Raw genomic sequence first — 26,826 nt, forward strand, 5'->3', positions numbered from 1 at the left:
GGAGCACTGTTTTTCTTCTCTTCTAGTGTGCTATATAAATTCAAAAAGTTCTGGCATAATTAGCTGCCCAAAAGATGTTGAAACAGACAGCAATCAATAAAGCTTATAACTTGTGTTAGAAAAAAATTAGGTCAGCCCCATTCACAAAGAACATTTCCAATATCTTTTTATTTAGTCCCTTAGATGACTCATGCCAGCTTTTAAGTCCCTACATTGACCAAAATGCCTATGTTATGGCTGTCATTTTGATGCTGACAGCTTCTCTAGCAGGATTATTGCTTACACAGATTCCAGCTCAGGATTCTGACACCTGCTCACAAGCTGGCCTCAGAATGTGGCAGTGCCAGCAAGAAATGCTTTCAGCACAGGACACAACCTGACCCAATACCTGAAACTGGTTTAGAATAAACAGTGTATTTAAATCATGCCAAACCCTTTTCATCCTTGCTAATCCGAATCAGTTGCACTGCTGTGGCCCAAGTCAATTGGAATTCGGTTAGACGGTGTGGGAATACTCAGCTAGTTGTGCTTGGTGCAAGATCAAACACCTCAGAAAACCAAGTACATTGTCAGACACGAAGAGCACACCGAGTCCTGCTCCTCTTTTTCCTACTGGTACACCTACCTTAATTTTCAATATTCTGTCTGTAACAGTTTTCCATAGATTAATTCTCTATTTCAAAGAAAGTGGATAAACTCTCAATATAACATCTGTAATCCCTGCTATCTGGGATGTCTGATCTCCTGCTCTTTTTTTAATATGATAGGTCTGAAAAAATGCACTTGTAATTTAAAAAGAAAAGCACAAAGTCCTTAGCTCAAGTAAGGAAAAAACCTCCAACAGTTCATGCACAACATTCCACCTCTTTGAATTACACTAGTAAAAGCTTTTCCCCTCAAAATGAGCCTCAGTAAATGTTGGCCAACAGTCAGACCCGCTGCCACATGTGAATTAAATGCAGGGCGGTCTGAGTGAAAGCAGCACTAATGTCAAAGCAGCACCACCCCTGAGTGAGTGGCTGAGGAGATCAGCTTAGAAAGTTTCCAGTAGAACACCATTCCAACAGAAAGTGCTGACTTGATGAAACCCAAAATATTCCACAGGAATGTGCTAATTCAATCAAAACTTTTGAAAGGGGACAGGCCGGCTCGCCCAGCCAGCCAACCAGTCTGGTAAGCTGACTGGCTCTGCCCAGCTCTCCGGGGTCACTGGCTTCCCCACCTGGCCAGGTGCCAGGCTGCCAGTCCCTGCTCTCAGAGGGGCCCTTTAATAATAATAAAGTCTTACAAAGTATTCTGAGACACAAAGGAATTTTAAAAAGAAAACTAGAATTATTTCAGAACCAAGTGCAAGGTTTCTTCAGAAGGAATAGGGTGTAATTGTTGTCTTCTCAATTTTTTATAGAACACCTACCTTCCAGTGACAAAAGAGCAATACTGTAACAACACAAAATGAATAATTATATTCAAAACCTAAACCAGCTCTAATCATCAGCAAAGAGTTAAAGGCAATTTGCTTCCAAAGCACTGAGTAAATTGACAGAAATGCCCCAGCCTGACCACAACACAGGACTACACTGTAAGCAAGACCTTTTGAAGAGTAGTGCCTAAGTGGGATCCTTTCGTAACTCACCATGGCAAATTTGAACAAGATGGTGCAAGGGGCCTCATTTAACACTCTGGAGAAGCTCAAAAAATAGGTATGGCTGCAGAATATTTTAGCAGTGTTTTTTTTAAAAGAATCTGTCAACTAGCAAGCAACCCACTTTCTTCATAGAAGTGGCTTTTGGCAACCTGTGGTTAACCAGTGGATGGAACTTGCTCTGGTTCCTCAGCAACTCAGCAAGTAACACAATTTTCTAATTGTTAAGAAAAGGAAGGCTCTTTAAGACAGTAGCACCAAACACTACAATGTTTTTTGCACAATACTATTCATTTAATTAGCTTTTGTATCAAAATGCCGAGATATTGGTTCATGTGTGAGCACCACAAGTAGTTTAAAGAGATGTGGAACAAAGTTCCACAGAAAAAAGAAAGAGCTCTTTTTACATGCTAAATTGAGTCAGCAATGAGATCTCTGTTGCAGGCAAGTCATGTGATTTTTGAAAGAATAAGTATAATAAAATGTACTGATTTATTTATATGAAAATCAGTGCAACTTCCAGCATAGAGAACTGGGACAATTTTGTGACCACTCTCTTTCAGAAAACACATGTAAATAAGAGAGCTGCCCGAGTTTGCAGTTCATTGACCCTTTCAACTGCCAAATGCAGTGCACAAAGGTAGCTCAGAAAGCAATTAGAGATTGGCTGGGAGGACTTATTAATTTTTTTTAAACTTCATATGACAACTAAACAGTTTTATAGCATTTTTCTGGGAGGGACTGTATGCCTCAGATTCATATTTCAAAAGAAAGAAAGTTTGTCTTCTCAGGATGACAAAATGCATACAATTTGCTCCCTGGTGTTTCTTAGAAAGAACAACTAATACATTTTACAGTATTGTAAGGAAACACAAATAGAACAGAACTAGACATAGGTACAGTTCAACCCAACTGCTCAATTTCTAAATATCTCAGCATCTGCAAAGTCTAAGGCTCCCTTCAATGTGCAACACAAAACTCAGAGACAAAAGATGGTGAGAATTAAAAAAGGAATGAAAAAAAAAGTATTTTTCCTGCTAGTGGTAACAGGACTGGGAACAATCAGTAACCAACACAAGCAAATGGTGCCTAGTTGGCTCTATTTGAGTAAGTATGGCATAAGGCCAAGATAACAATGGGAAAGTAAAGCACAATGAAATGCTTTCCATTTCAGAAGGGGGTATCAAAAGTTGACAGCAGCATCTTTCCTTCTCAAACAAAACTTGAGGGGCCCTTATGGCCTTTGACAAAAAGGCAGATTCATCACTAATCTCACCATGGCAAAGAGCAAGACAAGAAAAAGCATGCATTTGGACATTCATATACAATTCTGGGCCTGAAATCATGGCAGTATTAAGTTACCAATCAGCTAGTTAATTTGCATTCATGAGCCTCATTAAAGGGACCAAAACTGTACCAAGAAGTAACAACTGAGCTCTGCACAACTCTAAAGCCTGTCCTCCATTTCTTTGTGTTGCAGTCATTTGAATAGCCAGCTCTAGGCTATAATTTAAGATTTAATCCCTGACTCCAGGAGCTAACAAGGATCAATGTACACTTCTATTAAGTGTTTATGAGAATGAGACCATACTTCTAAGTAAGCATCTCTCTCAAACCTGCCTACCTAATTTAGTAGTTTCCTTCTTTCAAGCTTATATAATCACTGCCCAGAATGACTTTCTGAGCCTCACTGTACACTCCTAAATTGAGAAATGACATGTTGCTGATAATAACTGCTCAAAGGTAATAAGATGGCCCAAAGGAGCTCCAACCTTCTCTCAGTGTGCCAGCTGAGAGAAACAGTGCAGGAGGGAAAACAGAGTCTGAACATGGCACTGCTGTGATACAGACAAACATCACAAATGATGCTGAGAGGTTACCTTATGTAATTGCTGTATCTTTCAACAGACGTTAGTCAGCTGAGTGCACTCATAATGTACATCTAGCAAGCAGCAGGGGCAAAGAATTTCAGTCAGTTGACTCATAATTTGTGCACATCCCATCAGCTGGATTACTGCCAGAGCTTGTTCTCTGCCAGTCTGCCTCCTCCTGCTCCACCCTTAACTGATTCCAAGCACATTATCCCGCCCTGACTGGGGTGACTAGCCTGCTCCTCTTCTCTCCAACGTCCACATCCCTCAGTACACAACTTATCTTGAATAGTGCTCAGTCCTAAATTTAAAAAGGAAAAACAAAGAGAAAAAAAGCCCTCTCTGTTAGATGAAGTCAACCTTCTCAAATATATGTGCGGTAACACCACAAGGAAAAGAGAAATACTTACTTTTCCTAAGTGCTGTGCTGTGAAATGGATTTCACAACAGTATGATTTCAAATTATTTTTGCAATTAGGGGCCAGCATTATTGCTATCCAGACAAAGAATAAGGTGGGCCCAACCATTCTTCAAGACCTGTTCCAATAAAAAAGTCCAGTATAGAATACCATAGCAGCAAGGTGCCTGGAGGGTCAAAGAGCCCATAACACTGCAGGTTATTTATGCAATAAATAACTTCTGTTGGAAGTGACCTCTGGAGGTCTTCTGGTCCAGCCCCTCCCTGAAAGCACAACCAAGTTAGACTAAATTGCTTAGGGCCTTTTTCAGTCAATTTCTGATCATGTCCAAGAATGGAGGGTCCACAACCTCTTCAGGTACCTGCTGTTGTCTTTGATCACCCTCATTATGCAACATCTCTACATTACACTGAATCAGATTTTTTTATACACCAACTTGTGAGCACCAGCACCTCAAAAAAACCCTCCAGCTTCATCTCCTCTACAATTGCTTTCTAATTGCATTGTGTTCTCACATCTGATGACTGGTGAGCAATAATCTCACTGAAGAGGCACTGTAAGATCTTCTGATGGTAGGGCAGCTCTGCCAAAGCAGTCACTAAGAGTTCAGTAGAACTTTCTCATTCCTAGTTTCCTGAAGCCATTTTGTGTGCTCACCATAGAACTGCCAGCCTAAGCCACAGTGACAGAAAGGTTTGATTTCAGTGGCAAAAGTCCTGTTTGCCTTGCATCAAAGGTTGCCTAGAAGGAGAGCTTAGCAGTAGGGGGGAAAAAAGCAGAGCCACTTTACATGTGATTCATTTGGCCAGTTTGATTAAAGTAACAAAAATATCTACCAGTCCTTATGAAGTATCACATTTGCAATCAGCTGAAGAGGGAGGAAGTTCTTTAGTTCCTTCAAGAAGGGTCATTTTCTTGAACAATGTGCAAATGCACAGCATGCCACGTAACAGTCCTTAATAAAGTTTCCAATAGATTTACTGACCCACCTCATTACTTGATGTCATTAGATGAGGGCATGTAAGCTACACATATCTCACGTGGACACTAAACACACACTGACCAATGGTCAAAAAATGGAATACACACTCAAATAATAAGAATAATTTTATATTTGCAGAACACAGTGCAAATTATATCGGCATGCAATATAAAAAGACTGAGTTCTTAGGAATCTGAAAAAATAAACATGAAAAAACATACATAATTTCTGAGTCCAGTAACAAGTTAACAGATTATCTTATTATGTATAGAACTATTATCACTCTAATGTTTAAAATGAATAAATAATTATCAGCTTACTACTTTCTTACCATTGTAGGTTATCCTTGGTTTTGTCAAACACATCACAAGATGTAAATCCATTTCGTCAGAAGATACAAATTTTGAACATACAGGGCACTTGAATCCTATGGAAAATAAAAATATGTCCATGTGAGTACACTCGACCATGTAGCAAATATGTGTATTCAAGCTAAAAAGCTATTCTGCACATATTAAAAGAAAGGAAAAAAATTCTGGAAGCTTTTCAGTTTTGACCTGACATTTCTTACATAAATATGATTCCCTTGATTTCAAAAGATCTCCAAATAGACAATTTTTTCTGGAAATCATTCTGTTGCCAATTGCAAATGTGTCAGCACCTCTGAAATGCAAACTTTCCCAACAATCCTACAAACAGTTTAGGACAGGAGGAAGAGGGTAATATGACACTAGTAAAACAGTCATTAGAAATGTGTAAAGCACATAGTCATGAAAATTTGAACTTGGGCAAGAACTCTGAATTAACATGCCTATTTTTACGAAGAATTGCACTGAAACTTTAACCAAGGATCTCAGTTTTACATCTCATTATACAAACTGCAGCATCTTTGTTACCAGGCTTGGGGCACTGGGAAAACATTAACTCAGGAGTGTTGCCTCACTTACTGAATCACTAATATTTCCTGTAGCACTGAATTTGTTTGACTCTCTCATCCTAGCTAAGCACAACTTGTTTAGCTTTTGAGGTCACAGCCTCGGGCAACATGGGGTAAAGAATAATTAAGACAGTCTGGATTGTGATGCAACTGCATAATAGTCTATGACAAAAGTGCTTAATACCTTAATTTATGTCATGACCAAAGACAGCACTCTTCCAGTTAAAGGACAAGATCAGCTGGACAAGATTTATGGTCCACAGAGAAGTCTAAGAAAAGCCTGATAGATTTTTATCTGCTGAATAATTAACACACCACTGAAGAGACAAAAAGCCACCAACATGGATCTTGATGCATAACAGTTGCTAAGGAGCATACCTACAGGTAGGTTGTCCAATAGGACAACTTTTAGCAAAAATATCTATGTCCACACCCAGTGCAAAGGCACACTTTTCTGATGCTGCTGAAAGGTAATGATGCAGGCCTATATAAAAGGCCACTGCACCTTCCACCAACATGCCCATCTGGGCTTGCTCCCACATGTTTTAGTCTGTTGCCCCTTACTTTTGTACTTTTAACCTTGGGAGTCCACAATGAACAGAGTCAGTCAAGGATGACAAGCGACTTGATGCTGTACTTTCAAGTTACTGATGCCTGAGAATTTTCATTTTTACTGTTAATTATTATCCAGATGTAGATCAAGCAACTAACCCGAAACATTAGCACTTGATAGAAGTACTGCACTCCCTTTATCAGGACAATGATTTGTTTCTTTAGGACAGCTAATAGGAAGCAAATCAAAGAGGACAGCTACTAACAATCATAAGGAACTCAGAGCAGCAGCTACACATGTACTGAAAACCACTTCCTGAGGTGCAGTTCTGATTCTTCCCCTTTTAGTCATAAGCAGTTCATATCTATTTCTTTTTTGTATCAATCTTATACTTCAGTTGAAATATTGCTCTTCTCTCCATATTTTTAGTCCTCGTCCCCCAACCCACATCTTTACAAACAACAGTTAAAAACCCAGGTTAATAATAAGCATACAACAGCCAAACACACCTTCTGGAAAGAAGAAGTTGAAAGGCTTAACTTACTCGTAGAAAGCTTTATCAGTGACCTTTCAGCCCCGGTGTAGCCTCCTTCCCCAAGGATGCATCTCAACATGACCAAAATCGAAATTAGTATCTCAGTTCTCTGAACACCCAAACTCACCCACTGCTGTTTTGTTATGGTTTTCCTCAAGAACTGACCCAGGGTAAATTTTCACTCAGTCTTTATCAGCCTAATGGAGCCAATAACTAGGTTTGGACTAGAGCTCAGACCCATGCATTATCTCCATTTATGTGCTTCTGTAAGACATAATTGACAACACAGTTTGACGTGAAAAAGCCAGTAACTGCCTTGTATGCTGCAGAGTCCTGCTGTGACAGAAGGGAGTGTTTGCATTACAGCAAGTTAACATTTATGTTCATGGCTAGTTAAGCACCGAGACAGTCATTAACAGGTTCTCTCTGCTTTCTGGACAGAACTCTTTTAAGTTTATTCCCCGGTGTCATCAGCACTTGTAATTGGGAATGACAGGGGACAGGGACAACCACCGACAGCTCCTTAGAACCATTGCTAAAGTTAACAGCGTTATTAATAAAGTACATACAACTTGCATTCTAGCAATATAGTAAGTATTGCATCAATATGTTATCTTGTGGCTTGTCCCGTGTCAAGGGAGATCTGAAGGTAATGGTTAAACAACTACAAATATCCTCCTGACACAGCAGGTCTGGGATACCTGACTGCTGTAGCTCTACTCAGCATGTGGAACTGAAGAACCCAAAGACTAGACGACATCATACCTAACTAAGCCTTAGGGAACAACTTAGCTGACAGGGGTAAATGTGGAAAATGTTTTTTCAGTGTTCAGAATCAGCTGCATGGTAAAGACTAGAATAATGACAGAAAAAGAGCCTTGGGCTCACAACACTTGCAGTAACACTTTTCAAATGCAAGCAAAATCCGATTTCTTATTCCTTCACAATGTTCTGCTGCAATAACCAGCTCCTGGATTTAGCCATCTTTTCCAAAAGATGCATAGTGCAGGTTTTGTGTGAAGGAAATTACTATTTCCAATTCATTTAGTAATCCAAAGAACAGATTATTTTGACTGCAGACACAATATTTACTATAACTGCCTTTGAAAAATACAAATAAGTGAACAATCAACACTGTCCACAAGTCAGGTAAAGGTCCTTAAAAAAAAGCTGGTATTTTCCCACTTTTTCTCAAATCAGAAGGCAATAGTTTCATGACCCAGTTTACAATTAAGTACTTAGTAAGAACAAAGACTCTATTGTGCTCCTGCCCAGCAGGCTAACAACATTTATAGCCTATGTTTGTTTTTACCATCAGTCTCACAGAACAATTCCAATAACTTAAAGTTTCACATGACTTTAACAATCAACAACAGGTCAGAAATAGCTTGCTCTCTACATGACTTGTTTTACTGAGTTTTGTAGATAAACAATGCATACACAAATGTTTGGAAAACAAAGAAGTAATCAGATGAGGTCCCATCACGTGCAGTGTCTTCTAAATCTGTGAAACTTCACTACTTTCTCACTCTCTTTACAAGGAGAGCACAAGAGAATGCACAGTTCTAGGTGAATATCCAGGTCTTATGAAGGTGTTGTTTTCACAGCATCCCTTATCCAAGATGACATACTATCCCCTTTGTATTAGTGTCATCACTGTCAGCGTATCACTGCAAAGCTGCCCGCCCTTCTCCCAGCGTAGAGAGCACAGTGCCAGCGATACAACCTGCCACTCACAGAACTGCCTCTCACCCCTTTCACTGCATACAGAAGGACAGCTCAAAGAACTGAGCAAACACACACCTCTAGCTGACTTTTCCAACTGCATCCTTAACAGGCAGGGAGCCAGATTCTTACAAGCTCCCATCATCTAGTTTCACAACCCTGACTACAGTACTGAAAGTAACACATTACTTAAAACAAAACCAAAATCCTGGAAAAAAGTACAGTTACAAGAAATGGAGGCAGAACAGAAAGCTACTAGAAAATTCCAAGGTGGCACAGAAAGTTTGAAATAACTAAACATGCCTAAGTATCAGAACTTGTATTCAGAGGTGGATTCTGTTTCTCATTCTCTCCTGAATGCATCACTACTTTGAGACACCACCATCTTCTGCAACTGAACCTTCAGTTAGCCAAGAAATCCCATCTTCTCTCATATCCATCAACCAAACTCAATTTTCATCTCTAGTAGGCTTAAAAACTACCCACATGGACAGGTTGATGGGTGGCCACTCACTCTGTTAATACCAATTTCAACCTGTTAGTGATATCTTACTGGGTTTGCCTTGCTTTGCAAACATCAGACTGCTTAACTTGCTGCTCAGTGCATAGTGGAGCAGACATTAAGAATCCAACCAGCATCCTGGACCTCTAAAATTTTTGCAAAATCATACTGGCAATTATTCTGGAATATCTAGTTTGTGGTGGAAGAAAAAAAAAGAGCTAAGAGCTTCCAGACAACACAGTGCAAAGTGTCATAGAATCGCACATAAAGAAAACGTGTTAAAGCAGTATTAGACTTGCACACAAGAACAGGTAATTGTTTTAGTCAATATTAAACAGCTGTGAGCAAGACTTGAGCACAAATGAAACCTGAAACAACACAAAAGACTGAATCAGCCTGATCAGAGTAACTTTTCAGCAGAAAACATCAACTGGAACACTGCCAAAGCCTAACAAAGTATAATGAGGGCAGCTGCTCTTTTAAAATACGTGGGCAATATATTAGTATTTTAAGTCTTTGTATCCTTTTGTTTTCAAATAAGATGGGTAAATCCACCTTGTTGGCATCTGAAGAAGTTGTAAGAAAAATCCTTGCATCCACACACTTTTTCTGAGATATAGTTGACAATAAGAAGCCTCACAAATGTTACTTACGTATTCACACTTGTTCTTTGGCACTTAGAAAAAGATGTATAGATAATCTGGAAGCACAACATCCAGTAGAGATGATGGTATGAGGGTGATATGCAAAATTACTGTCACACAAATAAAGCCTGCATAATGATACTAAAAGCAAACAATACAACACACACACAAAAAGTTCATTACTTTTTATGTGTCCAGTAGACGTGGAACAGTCAGCAGCTGTGCTCAGTATAAAACACATGTTCATGCTGGAAAGTGTGTGCCCTTCATCTTTTTCCTGCAGCCTGAAAAAAACCCAAGTTACTCTAAATCCTCCCTCACAGGCCCTGATGTCTAAACCTTTTATTCCTCTTGTCCTCTGGCCTCTCTTCAGCCTTGACATATTGCATTGCCAAGAACTGGACAGAGCCCTCGGGTAAGACTTCACAAGTCCTAAACAGACATTATAGGTCCCTATCACATCATTCCATTACACCAGGTGTTAGATAGCTATATATAGATCTACCTGTACATAGACATACCTCCTCTGTGTGTGTGTGTGTGTGTGTGTGTATACAGGTAGGCACACTTAAAACAAATCAACAGGTGATTGGCTCTTTCCTCTCATGTCCTACAACAATCCCTAAATCTTCAGCAGAACTGTTACTAGCCAAGTCACATTTTAGTGGTGTATTTCTGCTTACCTTTAGTAATTCTCATTTGGCTTTTTAAATCAATTATGAACACTCTTCTGACATAAAAACAACTGTGAACTCCAATTTTGCCCTCCACAGAGCTCTCAGATCTTAAAAGTTTAGCATTTTATTTCTTTTTAAAGTGCCCAATCTGCAAAAAGTTGACTGAAAACAGACCCAAAGCAGACCCTCTGTGACACTTCATTTGAAGTGCCCTCCCAGAGAGGCTGCAGGGTTTTTTCCCCAACTATTTCAGCATCCACCTACTTTTTTACCTAGATCTAAGTTGGCTAATGAGAATATAAAGCAAAGTAGCGTAAGCATTTTTTAAAGTCAAAGTCAAATACCTCTACTTCTTCCACTTCTTCATTTCCCATTCAAATTATAGAAGAAAAGTGAGATTGTAAGAACAGCGGAGAAATAAATGGAAATAATTCGGATTCTCAGTGAAGTAACAGTTCTGTTCAAGTCAAAATTCTGTTACTCCCTTCTTCTGTAAACTAATTTGTGAAACTTAGAAGAAGAATCTATCAGTTATACGGCACAGAATTCTCTCTTCTCAGACAGCTGAAGTGGAAAGATAGAGTAATTGTGTAAGCTCAAAACCATGAAGCTTTGTACATGGAAGCATATTGCATATAACATCTTACCCAGCAAGTCTGCCCTAACCATCAAAGACAACACGAAAATTATTCATACTAAATTCAAGAACAAAGAACTATCATTTAAAACATTTAAGTTAAAAGGAAGAAGAAAGAGCATTACCAATTACCAGGGAAAGTTCTACAGGAGAATTTCTAGTTGCTGTAGCTGCAAATACAAGTGGCCACTCAGGGAAAGTTTGCCATTTTATGTACAGACGCCTTTTTGCTAAGGAAGAAAATGTCTTGGTGAAAAGATACATCCAGTTCTCTAGCTTTCATCCTTCCTTATGCTGTCAATTGTCTACACCACGAGAACACAGCACCATCTGGAAAGACTTCTGGAGATGAAAAGAAATAAAGAAATACTCCCCTCAATTTGGGAGAGAATAGGAAATCAAACAGAAATAAGGAACAAATACAAATGTTCCAAGCTCTGTCTTTTCTAGAAAACTGAACCAGGATAAGTACAAACAATTTCTTCTCAGCACTTACTGACTTTGGGTTCATAATCTAGTGGGGTTTTCTTCCCCACTTCTGTACCACAAAACTGAAGTAAACAAACTTGTGAATTCCTTGAGGGAAACATGGGATTTTCTCTTGTATTTTTCAATTTAAAACTCCCACAGCACTCAGTGAGAAAGGGGGGATGTGTAAAGTGGGCAATAAAAACAAACCTGAACTATTTTAGTTAAGGAGCTCACAGAATAATTAGAAAAGATATGTTTGGATAATACTTCATCTCCTAAGCAAAAAGTTATGAAAGACAGAATGGTATTACATAACTTCGTCAGCTCACTTCATCTTCATAATTGGGAAAGTGAGACCTTCAGTAGCAATCACTGAAAAATAATGCAGTGTAGAATGAAGAAGAGAAATTGAACAAGACACTTTTTTATTCATAAATAAAGCCTTTATCAGCTGCACAATTTCATGTGTCTAGTACCAACGTAAAAGTAACATCATGATGATGATAATTGAGACTGCACATTTTTAGAAACTGAATAAATATAACCATTAAAAGAGAGAAAAAAGTCCCATTCTAAAACAACTTGCAAAACAGAAGATGAAATTACAGGTGGGAAAGACCTGTGGAAAGACTGATTTCAAGCCTTAATACAGAAATAAGAACAGCTGTTATTAGAGGAACAGCTTTTTAAGAGTGACATTTCAGACCAATGCAGGCACCCAGATGGAGGAGGAAAGATCTCCTTAGCATCACCTGTGTTTGTGGGTGTGGTTTACCCCCCACCCCACCATCCAAAGGGATTTATAGTCAAGCTAAGTGAGAGATTGCTCAATTCTCCTTCATCCAAAGTCCCCGAGTCTCTGCACTTTCAAACTGACAAGCACAAAAACAAGAACAGTTTTTAAAGTGACTTGTAAGCTATTAATTGACTCTTTAACTCAATACTTTATTACCTGCATTTCAGACACTTCGCATCCCTCCCATCACAGATCCATACCAGAAATTTCTCAATGGACCAGAAGCAGCTGAAGATAGACAAGTGTGAATATGAGCCTATACTGGAGGCTGCATTTGGCAGATTTAAAGGCAAGAGCAAGCATCAGTTTTCATGCAAAAATGGCTCCACCCACACCCTAAACCCAAATGATTTTAGCTGTCTGCTTGCTATGCTTGAGAAGTGTATTTTCAACTAGCAACCAAAAACTCCAGTTAACAAGACTTTCCCCAGAAGAATACCATTCATTTCCACTGCACCTTTCCCAAAGGAGGGAGGTGGGGGGGGGCGGGGGGGGGGGAATCCAAGGGAACAAAGGAGGGAGGCAAGGGGGAGAACCCAAGGGAACACACTTCCTCTCTCTCTTTTATGTAGTGTGATGAGTCCCTTTCAAAAAAACCCAGGGACAACAAATGAAAGACACTTTTCCTGTCTCTCCGGTCTATTCATCATCAGATATTCTGCGAGCAGAGATAAGACCAAGGTCCCCTCCAGCCACACCAGCAGAGTTGTTATCAGTGGGACGGAAAGAAACTAATACTATCACCATTTCAGAACCTTCTGTACACAAGTGGGGGGCTCTTGCCACTTCGCTGATATCTTACAGACCTGAGCTGTTGCCTGAATACGCAGCTCAGCTAGAGCAGAGACATTCTGAATGACTACCTTGTTCAGAAAACAAGTAGCCAGAAAGTACAGTCAACTATTTGGGGCACAAAAGTATTTTATTTACACTTGCCAGGCAAGATTAACCTGTCAAACAAGCTCAGTTCTTGCATTACCAGATGATGACAAATAATTTACTTCAGGCCAGCATGGAGGTCTGAAAACTTGATGCAAACTTGAAGTGCCTGAAAACCCTTACTTCAGAGATATCCAACTTTCTTAACTAACATCACAGTTCATCACAGTTCAAGAAGGAACAATTCTCTCCATTCCTCATCTCTCCTGAACCTATATATTTGGTTTTTTCTTTCTTTCTTAATTTTACTACTCCCTCAATTTTCTCTTATTGCCTGGAGCAATATTTTCCTCAAACACCTGAAAAATGTTTTTCCACTCATCATTTCACAATGCAAGTTGAGAAAGAGACAGGACAACTGTGTTCTATGGTCAGAAGAAGGCAATTCTTGAGTAACATTAATTTGGCAAGACAACTACAAATTTTTAAGTGCAGGGAACCAGTTTGTCTACACTCCCCTGTGCTAATTCACATCATCAATAAAGTCTTTACTTTCAAAAACATACTAGGGTTGAAAAAAGGATTCCTTTAGAAATCACATCCTTTAAAAGAGAGTATAGGAAGAGCTGCTCCAGATCAGAAGAATTAAGTCTACTTTTTCAAAATGAAGACTTAAATACCTCTGTGCAGCACAACAAATCTGATCAAAATTACACGAAGCACAATAATAAGAGAGGAGAGGGTGGCTATACCATGCTGATAATTTATTTCATGATAGCTAAAAGGGAAGAGGTATGATGTGAAAATGGCTGAATAATGGTGGACAAAGATGACTAAACTGAACACGTGAAACAGAGCACGTCGTTGGACGCAGAGAAGTCTTCTGAGCAAACTGGCCAAAATGCATACGAGGTCTTATGAAAAAAAGAAATGGGAGAGACAAAGTAAACACTGCACTTGAAACGCAGCAGACAGGAACAAAGGAGCAAGCCCCAGGAGAAGGCAGCATCTTAGAAGACAGCACAGATAACGATGCTGCTTGAAAGCATGCAGAAGACAGTCTCTCGGAGAATCTGAGAACTATTACTCTACTACACAAACAAGACGATAATGGAGACCTGAGAAAGCACAGCATTTACAGACAATTGGTCTGTTGTCTACAAAGTTTTTACCAAAGTAAGTGAGGGCAAAAAAAAAGTCCTCACTAAGGCAAAACTTTGTGAAGTCTGATTTAGTTGAAATACTTACCAATAACCTACTCGTTCCTGTAGAACTAGAGGTAGCAGTGACAAAAAAAAAAAGGGGGAAAACCAATCAATGACAAAAAAGTCAGAGTACAAAATAGAAAAGATTACATCTGGGAAGAATATATGCAAGTAAAAACTTAAATTATTATGTGGGGTGTTCCCAGGAATGTATATATTAATTTGAAACATAACAATTATTCATTTTTGACAGCAACATTAAATTATATACCAAAAGTACTTATCATTACATTTATTACTCAGTATAACAGAAGAATTTTATCTATTAAAAGTACAGTTCCAAGAAAGTCAAGGACAAATGTTTCAATGCATACTTTGTTTTCTTGTGCTTTTCATCTAATTTTTTAATCACACATACAAGAATTTTCATTACCTAAGTACAACAGCAGACTTTCCTGTATTATTATATTCTGTATTTTCTCTCTTTAACTCTACAAAGTAGCAGTCCTCTACCAGTTTCTTAAATCAGCAGGAAAACCTCTAACCTATGGATTCATTTACTTTCATCCATTGAAACTGGTGAGAGTAAAGTACATATCATCAGTTGGTTGTGTATTTAGGTTGGTTGGTTGGTTGGTTTGGTTTTTTGTTTTGTCTTCTTTTGTTTGGGTTGTTTTTTTCCATAGTAAAAGTATGGCTTATAAGAACTGAGCCAATTAGAAAAGTCCAGGCTGAAAAATACTGTTTATTCTTAGCACAAAGGAATTTTGTTTCAAGATGAACTTTTTATTTAAAAGTACTGACGTTTCTGCTTATCATAAAGCAACACTTTGTTTTTAAATGGAAAATTCAACTAAGACAAGTTCACTCTGCAATGACACTTCTCTTCTTCCAATGTGGAAACATTTCCCTTGGTGTATGGACTTTGCCAAAACTAGGGTGTTGAAATATAAGAAGCCAAACTTTTAACGTAATTAAAGAGACTATTACCAAATGGGGAGAGGTCCCAGGGTTGATTACAAAACACATAATTTCAAAAGTGCACACTGAAATTAGACCATTAAATCCCTCAGTAATAACAAAATTTGAGTGTTTAACATGAATTATGTAACAATTTTGATAAAACGTGAGAGCACTTTCTGAAGTTTGAATGATACACATTTACATAATATAATTACTATTCTTTGCAAAAGTTCCTATGTCTAAGACAGAATCTTTTAAGAACATTTGTGGATGTACCATCGTGAAGAAAAGATGCAAAATGCCTAGTAAGAGGAACAGCAAAGAAGTTGCACAGTTAGTTCAGAAGAAGACAGAACTGAAGTCAAATGGATATAACCCCTCTACCAAGTTTTCTTAACTATTGTCAATAAAAGCTGGAGAAAATCAAGTAGTGACTTACACGCAAAATCTTCCAGAATATCCATAAAACAAACCCACAACTTTCAAGTGACATGCTACACTATTCCTACCACAGCAACTAAGTCAGCAATCTAATTCTTGCTTTTTCATGTGTAAGATGTCACTGTTTGAACAAACTGTTAAATATTTTCTGTATCATTCCTATTTTAACTAACCTTTGTAAACAATGCTACTACACATTTTCTATTTTTTGCTGTTTACAACTGCTACATTGGTCTATCAGTCAAGCTTTGAGAAATTTGATTAGTTACCTATTTCAAAAATCTATGCTTAGAAGAGAAACATCTAGCTTACATTAACCAGATCACACTAATAAGATGCACATATGCATGCATACACACACAGAGCAGAGATTGTAAATAAGTGTTAACAGGGATGTGCAGTTGGAAAAAATTAGATGAAATTATATTTTCACTTTTCAGCAGTTCGAAAAATGACATCAACTCAAATGCTTTTACTTATCTAATTAGATATTTTATGTAAAGTATTATATGCTTTCATTGCTTTAGTCATCCATAAGGCTACTGAAGGTAAGAGAACCTGCAGCTATTTAAGAAGTATGTTTTGTTCTTCACTGTTCAAACACAATCGTGATCTGTCCTTTGATACAGAAATACTCATAAAAAAAAGGGAACAGTCTTCAGTTTGAATATCGAGATAGCCTGAAACTGCAGCACACTAATAAACTATATTTTAAGAAGAAAGAGTGTTGAGGTTTGTTTGGGTTTTATGGGGTTTGTTTGGTTTTTTAACAAACATGATTGCTCCAATTTCAGGAATGCCCTTATTAAATCAGTATCAAAGCATGCCAAGTGCTATAAACAATGTTTGTTCCCATATGGGTATTAGTCCCTCCTCCAAAGAGCTTATACTCCAAAACAGGCAAGTAAAAGGAATGTACAATGGTAGCAATGTCTCCATTATATACTTTAGAAAGGCAGTAAGAGACTCACCCTGCCTTACACAAAAAGTCAAACAATTCTGCTAAGCCTCTAGGTGTCACCTTATATAAAAATGCCTATTTGCCCACAATGACATTGAGACAAGGGTCACAGAAAAAGTAAATCATGACACAAATTTGCTCTGCCTTTCCATAAAGCACTGCCTTCTTAACCAGAGCCTTACCTAACGAGTTAGCAAGCTTTACCACAGATCCATAAATCCAGTGACTGGGCAGTTAAAACATATATAATGCTCAATGAAAAAAAAATGCTGTTTTTGAAAGAATTAAATAACTCTTCCATTAAATGAACAGTTCTTGATGGCAGCATAAAGAATGCCAGAGTCTGAGCCTGCATTCCCCCAGCTGACTTACAGGTTCATCCCTTCACCTGCTTAGCCAGCTGCCAGCAGTGTATAAAACAAAAGGAAGACTGACAGGATCAAGGCAGCAGCCAGAGGGCATAGACCAGTAAGTTGCATTTAAGGAAACCCTTCCATGATATACACAAAACAAGCAAACAAAAAACCACCCACACCAAAATACTGTGGACTTCTAGAAAAAGAGTACATCTAATGAAGGATGCACCCCAAATGTGTACTACATACCTACTTCAGCTGCAAAAACCTTCCTTGAGGAAATAAAACTTCCATGATACATGTTAAATACCCCAACACCTAGCACTTCTCAAACAATGAGGATTTAATTCTGTTCAGACTCATAGGCTTTTTTTAAGTGTAAAGCACTCATTAAAAAAATTTATAAATCTATCACTTTGGACATCTGAAGTCCTGAAGTGACACTACTCAGGATTATTACTACTACTAACCAAATGCCACAATTATTAGCAAGACAGATTTATATCAATTTTCCCACAGTACCCTTCATTCCAGATTGAAAAAAAATACAAATTTCAAAAATCTTCCATGAAAAAGTTATAATTTTCAAAAGGCATTTTAAGTTAAGCAAATCATTGCCCAAGCAAGGAAGATTTTATACTGCTAAGTATTTGGGCACTGCATTGTCACATTGTTACTTTTCACAACCCAGGTTTCAAGAATTAACAACATAATTCATAGGTATTTTTCTGTTTCAAATTAGATTTCCTGCTTTATCTAAGAGAACATTAGTCCCTCAAAGAGACTTCCATTTCCGTAGACAGAAGATTTACTTCAAATGCCTTATAAAATAAAAGTCCTATGATGCTCTTGAAGGATAAATCTCTCACACTTAAATCTTGTTACCAGTTTTCTAAGGCAGCTTTCTTACTTCAGATTTTAGGAGAGGTCAAAGGAGCTGTTTCCCTCATGGACACAGTGTAAAATCCACTCAGAAGGCTTCAGAAGGCAGGTAAGTCCACTGCACACAGATGAGTGCAGCAACAGCAACTGTGATAGATTTCACAGCAAGACCACCAATAAAACAGCAAGATTAAGCCAGCTCTGTTGAAAAGATAGACCTGTTCCTGTTCTTCCAGAGCACACTCTATCTGTATTAAAGAGTTCTGAGAAGTAAGCCATAGGCATGTAAAGGGCAGCCTCTGCCTCCAGGCTTTGTTGTTTTATCTCATAACTTTTTTTAAACTTGCCTTTAAGTACCATTTTCAAGAACACCTAATAAAAAAAGCTCCTGAGGGAAGCCTGGCATTCTTGTTGGTCATCACAAAAGTACACTATTCCTCTTTCTGGAGGAGATCTTGCCACACCTGTCCTTTACAGCAGTTTTATCAACTCAGGTATCAGTAAACCAGATGTGCCAATAAGAAAAACTAACTTTTATGATTTTTTTCCTTGAGATAAAGCAATACTCAATACAATTCCTAGTTCTGGGCAGTGAGAATGCCATTTAAACCACTAGAATTATGTCTTTGCTTTCCAGAACTTTGTAGACATTGTACCATTCATTCTATTAATCCTATAATCTACAACAGGAGTTTTTATTTGGAAGACATCTTCACAGGGCAGTGGGCATGCTACAGAAAACTGACAGCTGTCTAATCCTTCAGCTCTAGGCTGAAAAATGAGTGAATGCTGAACTTGTTCTGCAAAAAGAAGACTTCGGCCTGACACACTCTGTCAGGTACTTTGCAAAAAACGTGGTAGCATAGACTGAAATCCTGCTCCTAGTTTAACTAGTTCTTAGTTAAACTGTAGTCAGCATGTTTCTAACCTACAATTTACGTGGGATTATAAACCTGCAACGGGTTATGGTTGCTATTGGCCTAGGCTGGTATGTCAAGAAGTTGAGGGTAGTACCAACCAGCAAAATAACTGCAAGTCTTCTGGAATCAATTTCAAGTACTAAAAGAACAATATTATGATCTATTAGTATTCTGGCAAGAATCTGCACAAATCTGAGTCTTTAAAACCCATTTAGATAAAAATCCTGATCTCAAATGTATTAATAGGGGCAGCTTTTTCATAGACAAATGGCTTGCACACAAGCAATTCATAAAAGATACAGGAACATCTTCTAAAGTACCTGTTATGACAACTTGTATTATCAATTTCTATTCCCTCAGGGGCAGTTTTTCAGAAAGAAACTAAAACAAGGCAAGGAAAAAAACCCCTTATAAAACTACTAGCTTTTGTCTCGGACTGGCTAATCTATTAAAATAGGTTTTAAATTTATAAAAATATAAATGTAGATGGTGGCTCCACCCCCAACCAAGCAAATACAAATAGCATTTTATGCACTGTCCAATCTCTGTATTTTTGTAACTACTCAGGGAACAAACTGTTCTTATACCAAACCTAGACAATCAGAACACCAGGGAAATAACTTCTAGAATGTGACTTCAGTAAAAGCCTTTGACTTATAAATAAAATTATGTTATATATCATGTCTCAAATGAAGCAGGTTTAAGGGGAGGAAAAAGAATAATATTGAAAGGTGGAGTGCAAACCTGGGAATTACCCAACAACTTGCCATACTTCCCAGATACATGGCAGAGGTCCATCCTAAACAAAGCAAAGTTACTCATGTTAGGGACAGGCAATTTGGAAGCACATCTTTTCCAGGACATTGAGAAAACTCTTAATACTAATTTTCTTTAATGATGGATTTCCGTTTTTCATTTAGAAAATGTACTCCTACAACTGAAAGAGCAAAATCAGTTTATTTTCTTTCCCTCCTTAATTTCACTTTATTTCTTCCAGTAGGGAGGGAGTGCAAGTGCATGTGGGTTCCTCTTTTTATTTGTTTAGTACAAAAATGAATAAAGTCACCAATGTTCTCATAGAAGCTGGTATATGGTATGGTAGTATACTGAAAGGTCTTCAGCATAAAAAGGAATTAATATTTACTTAGGATTCCCACCTCTAAGGAAAGTCCTGCAAGACATTTCTAAAATGGTAACGGTAAGGAGGAAAAGCAGCACATACTATGTTAAATAAACTACACTTAACAGTATGAAAAAAAAAGAAAGTGCATAGCTCTTTGCAGTAAGTTCAGAAAAAGAAAGGAAAAAGGTCACTAAAGTATTTAGAAAACTTGTTTTCACACATGAATCAAAGTATTACTGTGTTTTCCATCTTGCCTTTGAAAGCCATTAAGTGAAATTAATTATTTACATGTTTTGTTCTTTTTCCTGCACACAGAAGATGGATCTTGTCTTGTTACCTCAACTTTACTGAATGCAAAACTATCCCTTTTCAAAAGAATACCACCTTGTAGATTTTATTTTTTTGTCAAGAAAAACTAATATTATTACAAAAGGATCCTTCAGTGAGCCTCCTACTACTCTAGGCATCTTTCTAATAATAATTTCAAAATATATCAGAAATTTCTCCTGGTTTTAAACATTTAAGGTCAAATACTTTTTAAAAAGTGGTGTCACACAGTGTCAAAGAAAACTGAATAGACAGTGTGAGAACAGAAAGGATCTGCTTCTTCTTTTTCTACTTCCACTTACTGTAAGGAACCAAGCAGGGAAGTCCAGCTGAAACTACAAGCTTATCAAAACTTTTAGCAGAAAATGAGAACTAGCTCCAGAAAGTCCTGAAACCACGTGAAAAACAAACTACAGAGATGAAACTAAGAACAAGGAAGCTACCTTAGCAATGTTTTGGAAAGCTGTGACAAGAAAACCTATTTTCTAAGATGAAAATGAACAAATAGATCAACACTGAACTTCTGAAACCCAATTAAGGTTAAAAAAAAAGAGAGAATAGGGAAAAAAATGAAAGATGCAACTACGAATCAGATTTAGAGTTACAAAGAGCCTTCCAGGGAAGTACATCTGGTCTACTCTCAGGACTGTCAAAGCTCCTTTCTGAACCACAGGGCACTGAGGCAATAATCACAAATTCTTGGTGTTTCCAATCCAGCTCAGTAGCCCAGCCAGAAGGCTTTGGGCCAGTTCCCGCAGTTGGGTAGCAGTGGCAGCCCCATCCTCGGAAGGTCGGACCCCCGGGCCCGGGCGGCAGTGGCGGCCCCGTCCCCACCCCCGGGCGGCAGTAGCGGCGCCTGGGCGGGCGCAGCGCGGACGCGACTCCGCTGAGCTGTCCAGGGCGCGGGTGCTGAACACATCCCGCTTCCTCCTCCTCTCCATGGCTCCCACGGAGCGTGTTTTAAACCCCGAACAATCTATCCTCGATTACCAGTCTTTTGTTAATCCTGCTATAAGTGCAGTTAGCCAGATAGCACAACAATGACACAAACGTAAGGCCTGTCTTCTGCAACCAGGCCAGAATGGAGCCCTTTCAATGGTTTTCACTCTTGGTCTTTGAGCGAGATTCATGGCTTAAAGGCACAAAGATAACTATTTCAGTTTGTGTACCAGGATGATGAGGCATATGGGAGCACAAAACCGGCATGAAATTCCCCCTATTTATACAGCACCAGTGCCAATTTGTACAAACAGTCACAGTGATACCTTTGTCTGTGTTAGGGAAAGGTTTTTCACAGCCCAAACAGCTGATTTGCGTTTTAAAGAATAACTGCTGCTGGCTTTCTTGTTTATAGAAGAAGCAGCAGCTTCAAATTTGCCACCTAACACAAACAATAACACCAGATCACTTTCCACATAAGTCTGTTTTTAATGAATTCTCTTACCAGGCTATCCTCCTGAATCTGGCTAGGCAGGCAGCCACTGACAGAAACAAGCAATTTAAGTTTTTTAAGACAGTTACTTTATTGTTAAATGATGTTTTCTTCATTGCCACCCTGGTTATCTTCTGTCAGACACATCTACCTAATTGGAGCTTTCTACAAGCCTAACTCAAAGTAGGCGGACAAAAAAATTGAGAGATACTGAACTCTAACATTGCAATTAAATGAGCTTTGAGTTACATTTCAAGGCTTTATGCATCACTGAAATTGTATGTAACAGCTAGACAGAGACAAGTACAATTAAAAAGGAAAAAAGAACCCTTTATGTTTGTAATGAAGAAAGAGCTACCCATTAATAAAAATGCATCATTTGCAAATTTCTGCTCTCAAAATTGGGAATCAGTTGTGAAGCACTGTGAGTAATTTGTTTATTAGGAATTTTTCCAATGGCAAAATTCACTGTCAAAATAAAATGCCCAAGGGAATAGATGGGTTTCCATTAAGAGATTAAGAAAGTATAGATAAACAGCATCTACTCAGAATGGGCTAAACCCCACTGATCCTGCATTCCAGTGCCAGGAAGGAACTGTCCAAGGAACCAAGGTCCCTGCAAGTGTTATGAACATTAACAACATTTCTCTGTGAGAAAGGGAAATGCAATGTTTGAGTATTGCGTATAACAGTAACTGTTGTATCTTTACTCCTCTATACAATATGTTGTATATTTACCCTTCTACGGACAAGTATTTGTGGTGATATTCCTACTCCTCAGTTACAGGGTTCAATTTCCATAGCATTTACTGACTTTCAGGGTTAGGAAAGCACCATTAAGATGTGGTTGCTGTTTAGGAGTTTCTGCAGAGGGCTATAAATCTAAATTTAAGGATATGGATTCTGAGATTACAGAAAGAGCTTTTGCTTCAAAAGAGGAAGGAATCTTTGTCAGTTATAGATGACAATTCCTGACAAGTGGGATTCTGCTCTTCAAGGCAGATTTGTGAGTATACCAAAGTTCTGCATGTGCAAGACTGACTTGAGTAAAGCTGTCTTCACAGTGTTTTAGCTGTACCAATAGCTTAAAGACATCATACATAGTACATTTATCATCACTGCCTGGAGGAGCACAAGGCTAAATATGCCAGAGAGAAACTACAGGAGCATGAAGCACAAGAAAAATAAGGTACTGTCTGGAGGCTTTTCTTCCTTTCCTATTTCTATAGGAAATTTCGCATCCAAAATCGAATTACAAGTGTGTAATTTTGTAAATTTACACATCCTTAAGGTATGAACAGAAAACCAACAGGATTAGAACTTAATATGTTGATATTTAAGTTCCAGGCTTTAATGCCTTGTGCTATACGTACAGCATATTTACACGGTTAGATCTTTGGAGAAGTAAGTTTAATCATTTTAACTCGTGTGTGCTTTGAGATACTTCTAGTGAAAAGCAAAATTTACATCACAATTTTCAGTTTGGGGGAAATCTAAGTTAGAAAAACTGAAGACAAAATACCTAAAAAATAGATCCCTAAAATACAGAATTTAATCAAAATGGCCTCTCTTTGATATGGAACTAATTATCCATTTCAGTGCGTTTCTCTTCAATCTTACTCCTCCATTAGCACTACCGGTATATAACAACTGCTAGTTAAAACTAGAATAATGAAGTTAAAATCCAAATTAAATATAATACTTAAAATTATGTCTTCCAAGGAAAAAAAAGAAACAAGTCCTAAACTCAAACACTGGGGGTTTTTTTAATGTTTTTTTAAGATCCAGCTAAATCAGTACGTCTGCACATTTATTCTTGTTTTCAACAGCACTTCAGTTACTAATAAAGGTGTTGCAAGTAAGATGACTCATCCACACAGAAAACAGCACAAGGGCAGGGGAAAAGAAGAAAAAATAGGAGAGGCTCTCAATAATTGACACAAACAGAGCTTTAGTGTCACAGGATCGTAATTTAAGAGACTGGAAAACAACTGTATCAGCGCTCCTATCCGTGTATCCTGATTCCCTCCAGGTAAGAGTATTGTAACAAACACCAGCATTCCGTAGGGACCTTTCCTCCTCTTTCTTGCTTACAAATTTGGCATTCCTTCCAGAGCATTTCCCTTGAGGTTAACATTTCCTGAGGTGCTTATGCTTTTCAATCATTCTATTTCTGCATCTTTGTTGATAGTGTCAGGCCAGCCACATGTTGTATACAAACATTCATTTTTAAACATATTTCTAAGAATGTTGGCTTGCTGCAGCTAACAAGGTTTTACAGTTAGGAATAGGCTGCCACGGGAAAGAGTGTGAAACAGCCCAGAAACAGTGCAAATCCCTGACGGGAAAAAGAAATAAAATAGGAGTCCCTGGAGGTGCATCCTATAACTAGTATTTGCAGCACTTTGGAAAATATAGAACATGTTACAAATACTACAGCTAAATAAAAGTAAAGATGTTTGACTACTTGCAATTATTGAAGAGCCTTCCTCATATTGACAAATTATGCATCACTTTTGCATTCTTAACCTTCAAGCTAAGGTATCTGTTGAACAAAACAAGTGGAAAAGCAGATTAATCCCCAAACTGGTGTCATCTCACCTAGACTAGAACACCTTCAGGTCTCCCATTCTCAGCTCATTATAGTAGAGCAAGTAGGTACAGTAATTTCCAATACTAAAATAGCCATGTAGCCCACATTCTCCAATGCATGTTTTCAACATTGGTGAGGCACTGGAACAGCCTGGCCAGAGAAGCTGTAGATGCCCCACCTCTGGAAGTGTCTAAGGCCAGACTGGATGAAGTTCTGAGAAACTTGGTCTAGGTGTCCCTGTCCATGGCAGGTGGGTTGGAACTAGAATATCTTTAAGATCCTTTTCAACAATCATTCCATGATCCTACAGTAGCCCAGCACCGTATTCCTCAGCATAGTTAGCAATCCAGGTGCACCACCAAACCAAAACCATGTCTGCATCGCTTTTCAGACTCAGAAAAACACCAGCATACAATACCATCCTACACCTTCTTCAATACCAGCCTACACTCTGCATACTACAACTGCCATTTTCATTAGTTAAAGAACCATTTGTGGTATGGCAAAGATGGAAGGAACAACTTTCACAACGAAAATACGAGAAACAATTCTCCAATACACTTGAACAAGAGACCATTTCATTTTTGGATGCTTTTGGCTACTTCTAGCTTTGCTGCCAAAGTATATGTTTTTCATCAATAAAATCCCAATTTGGTGGAGATCAACATCATTAACCCACTATTAAAAATCAGGCAACAGCCATACATAAGCAAGTATTTTGCAGAAAAAGACTGCCATGTCTGTTACAACAAATATAAGGCAAGTCATGCTTAGCATTGATAAAGACTGCTCAGAGTAGAATTTTCTTCCAAGAGTTGCAAGAAATTACAGAAATCAATTCCTACTGACTATTCTAAAAGCAAGGACTATAGATAAGGTCCTGGAAATTTTTTGCTCTGACACTTGATGATAAATAAGTTAAAAGGTCAAATATGGAACAGGTGTTTGAAAGAATGATTTAGCCAGTGGTCAAAACTACAGCTGGACAATCCCTGGTCAGAATTTAAAAATTAGATTGCTTTTGAGAAGTGCTCCATGACTTCAGATTCCATGACACTGTATGTGGGGATAGGAACACTCTCAACACTGCTGTTGGTCCAAGCCATCTTCAGCAGGCTTAATTCTAGCTCACTTCATAAATTAATAGATTTCCCCAATACACTAAATAGTTTAATGTGAAGAAATTACATCATCCAAGCTTAAAAACTCTTTCAAGCATTTCTTCCAAGTGAAGCTTTAAAGCAAAATGTACAGTCTTTAAATACATGTAAAAGGTTGGTTGCCTGCACACCTGTAGAGGGAAGTAATATATACCAGTCCAGCCCGCCACAAGAACTTTTGCTCTCCAGCTCTGAATGTGTTCATCATCTCCTCCTAACTTGATCAGCTGAACACAACTGTGTGCTTTCCAACTGGAGAGGCACAGCAGAGATATAAAGGAGAATAACCTGGGCCAAACGGATCATCCATTTCCCCCACTTACACAACAAAAAACACATTATTTGCATTAGCCTTCTTATTTCTTTGTTTGCAGAACTAGTCACAAATTTCCAAGGAACATTTCCTCCACTCCCTAGTTTTATGCTGTCACTGGATCTTGATCTTATCAAGTGTGTGTAAACCAGTTTATTTTGGTACACAGTTTATTATGCTAGCAATGGGATCTGTTTTTTCTCCAAAAGCAGAAGCTATTCCAGTATTGTATTTTATTTCAATAGCATTTTCAGCACTTTGGTTTTTCACATCCATGGTTGCAAAGAAACTCAGTATCACGTGTCTTTGAAAATGTTATCACTTACAAAACACACAAATTCACAGATATGAGACACTTAGATATAAACTAATCCAAGGCTCAGCTGTAGCAAGCATACAATTAAAATTAACTGAAGAGTAACGTATTTCAGTCCTTAAGAAGCAAGGCAATGCCTGTACACGTGTCATCTAATATCTAAATGCTACTCATCTAGTATGCAAATGTTAGGACAGCCGAATCAGATATTCAAAGGGTGTTTCTTTGACAGCACACAGTCCTTTTACATATGTGATTTGCATGCTGGTTTCATTCATTTGTTGTTCTAATAGATCATTTCTCTTCAGCCAGCAACAGCCTTATGGCACTACTGCAGAGGTGGAAAAGTATTTTCTTTCTTTACACAGGACTTTAAAAATAAATAAGGAGTTTTGCAATTATGTTTTATTTTGGGTTTGTAATTCATTAATAGATTACTAGAGCTTTAACAAAAAGCTAGGTCTTCTTTGCTCTGCTTTGTACTCGGCCAGTCAATCTACTTGTCATTCACTTAGTGCTACTCCCAGTAGAAAAATAAAACAAGTATCTTTGCACACTGATCTG

At 38.2% G+C, this 26,826-nt stretch overlaps 1 protein-coding gene across 1 annotated transcript in view; it reads right to left on the reverse strand.

The window, feature by feature from the left end:
• Nucleotides 1-26,826, reverse strand: part of ZNRF2 (zinc and ring finger 2) — a 54,492-nt gene that overhangs the window by 17,957 nt on the left and 9,709 nt on the right. Inside the window, exon 2 of the mRNA XM_071561193.1 lies at nt 5,246-5,341. Within this exon, the coding sequence (XP_071417294.1) occupies nt 5,246-5,341 (96 nt within the window). The remainder of the gene's footprint in view (nt 1-5,245; nt 5,342-26,826) is intronic.

This window comes from Pithys albifrons, chromosome 7 (genome assembly GCF_047495875.1).
Source record: "Pithys albifrons albifrons isolate INPA30051 chromosome 7, PitAlb_v1, whole genome shotgun sequence".
Classification (NCBI taxonomy): Eukaryota; Metazoa; Chordata; class Aves; order Passeriformes; family Thamnophilidae; genus Pithys; species Pithys albifrons.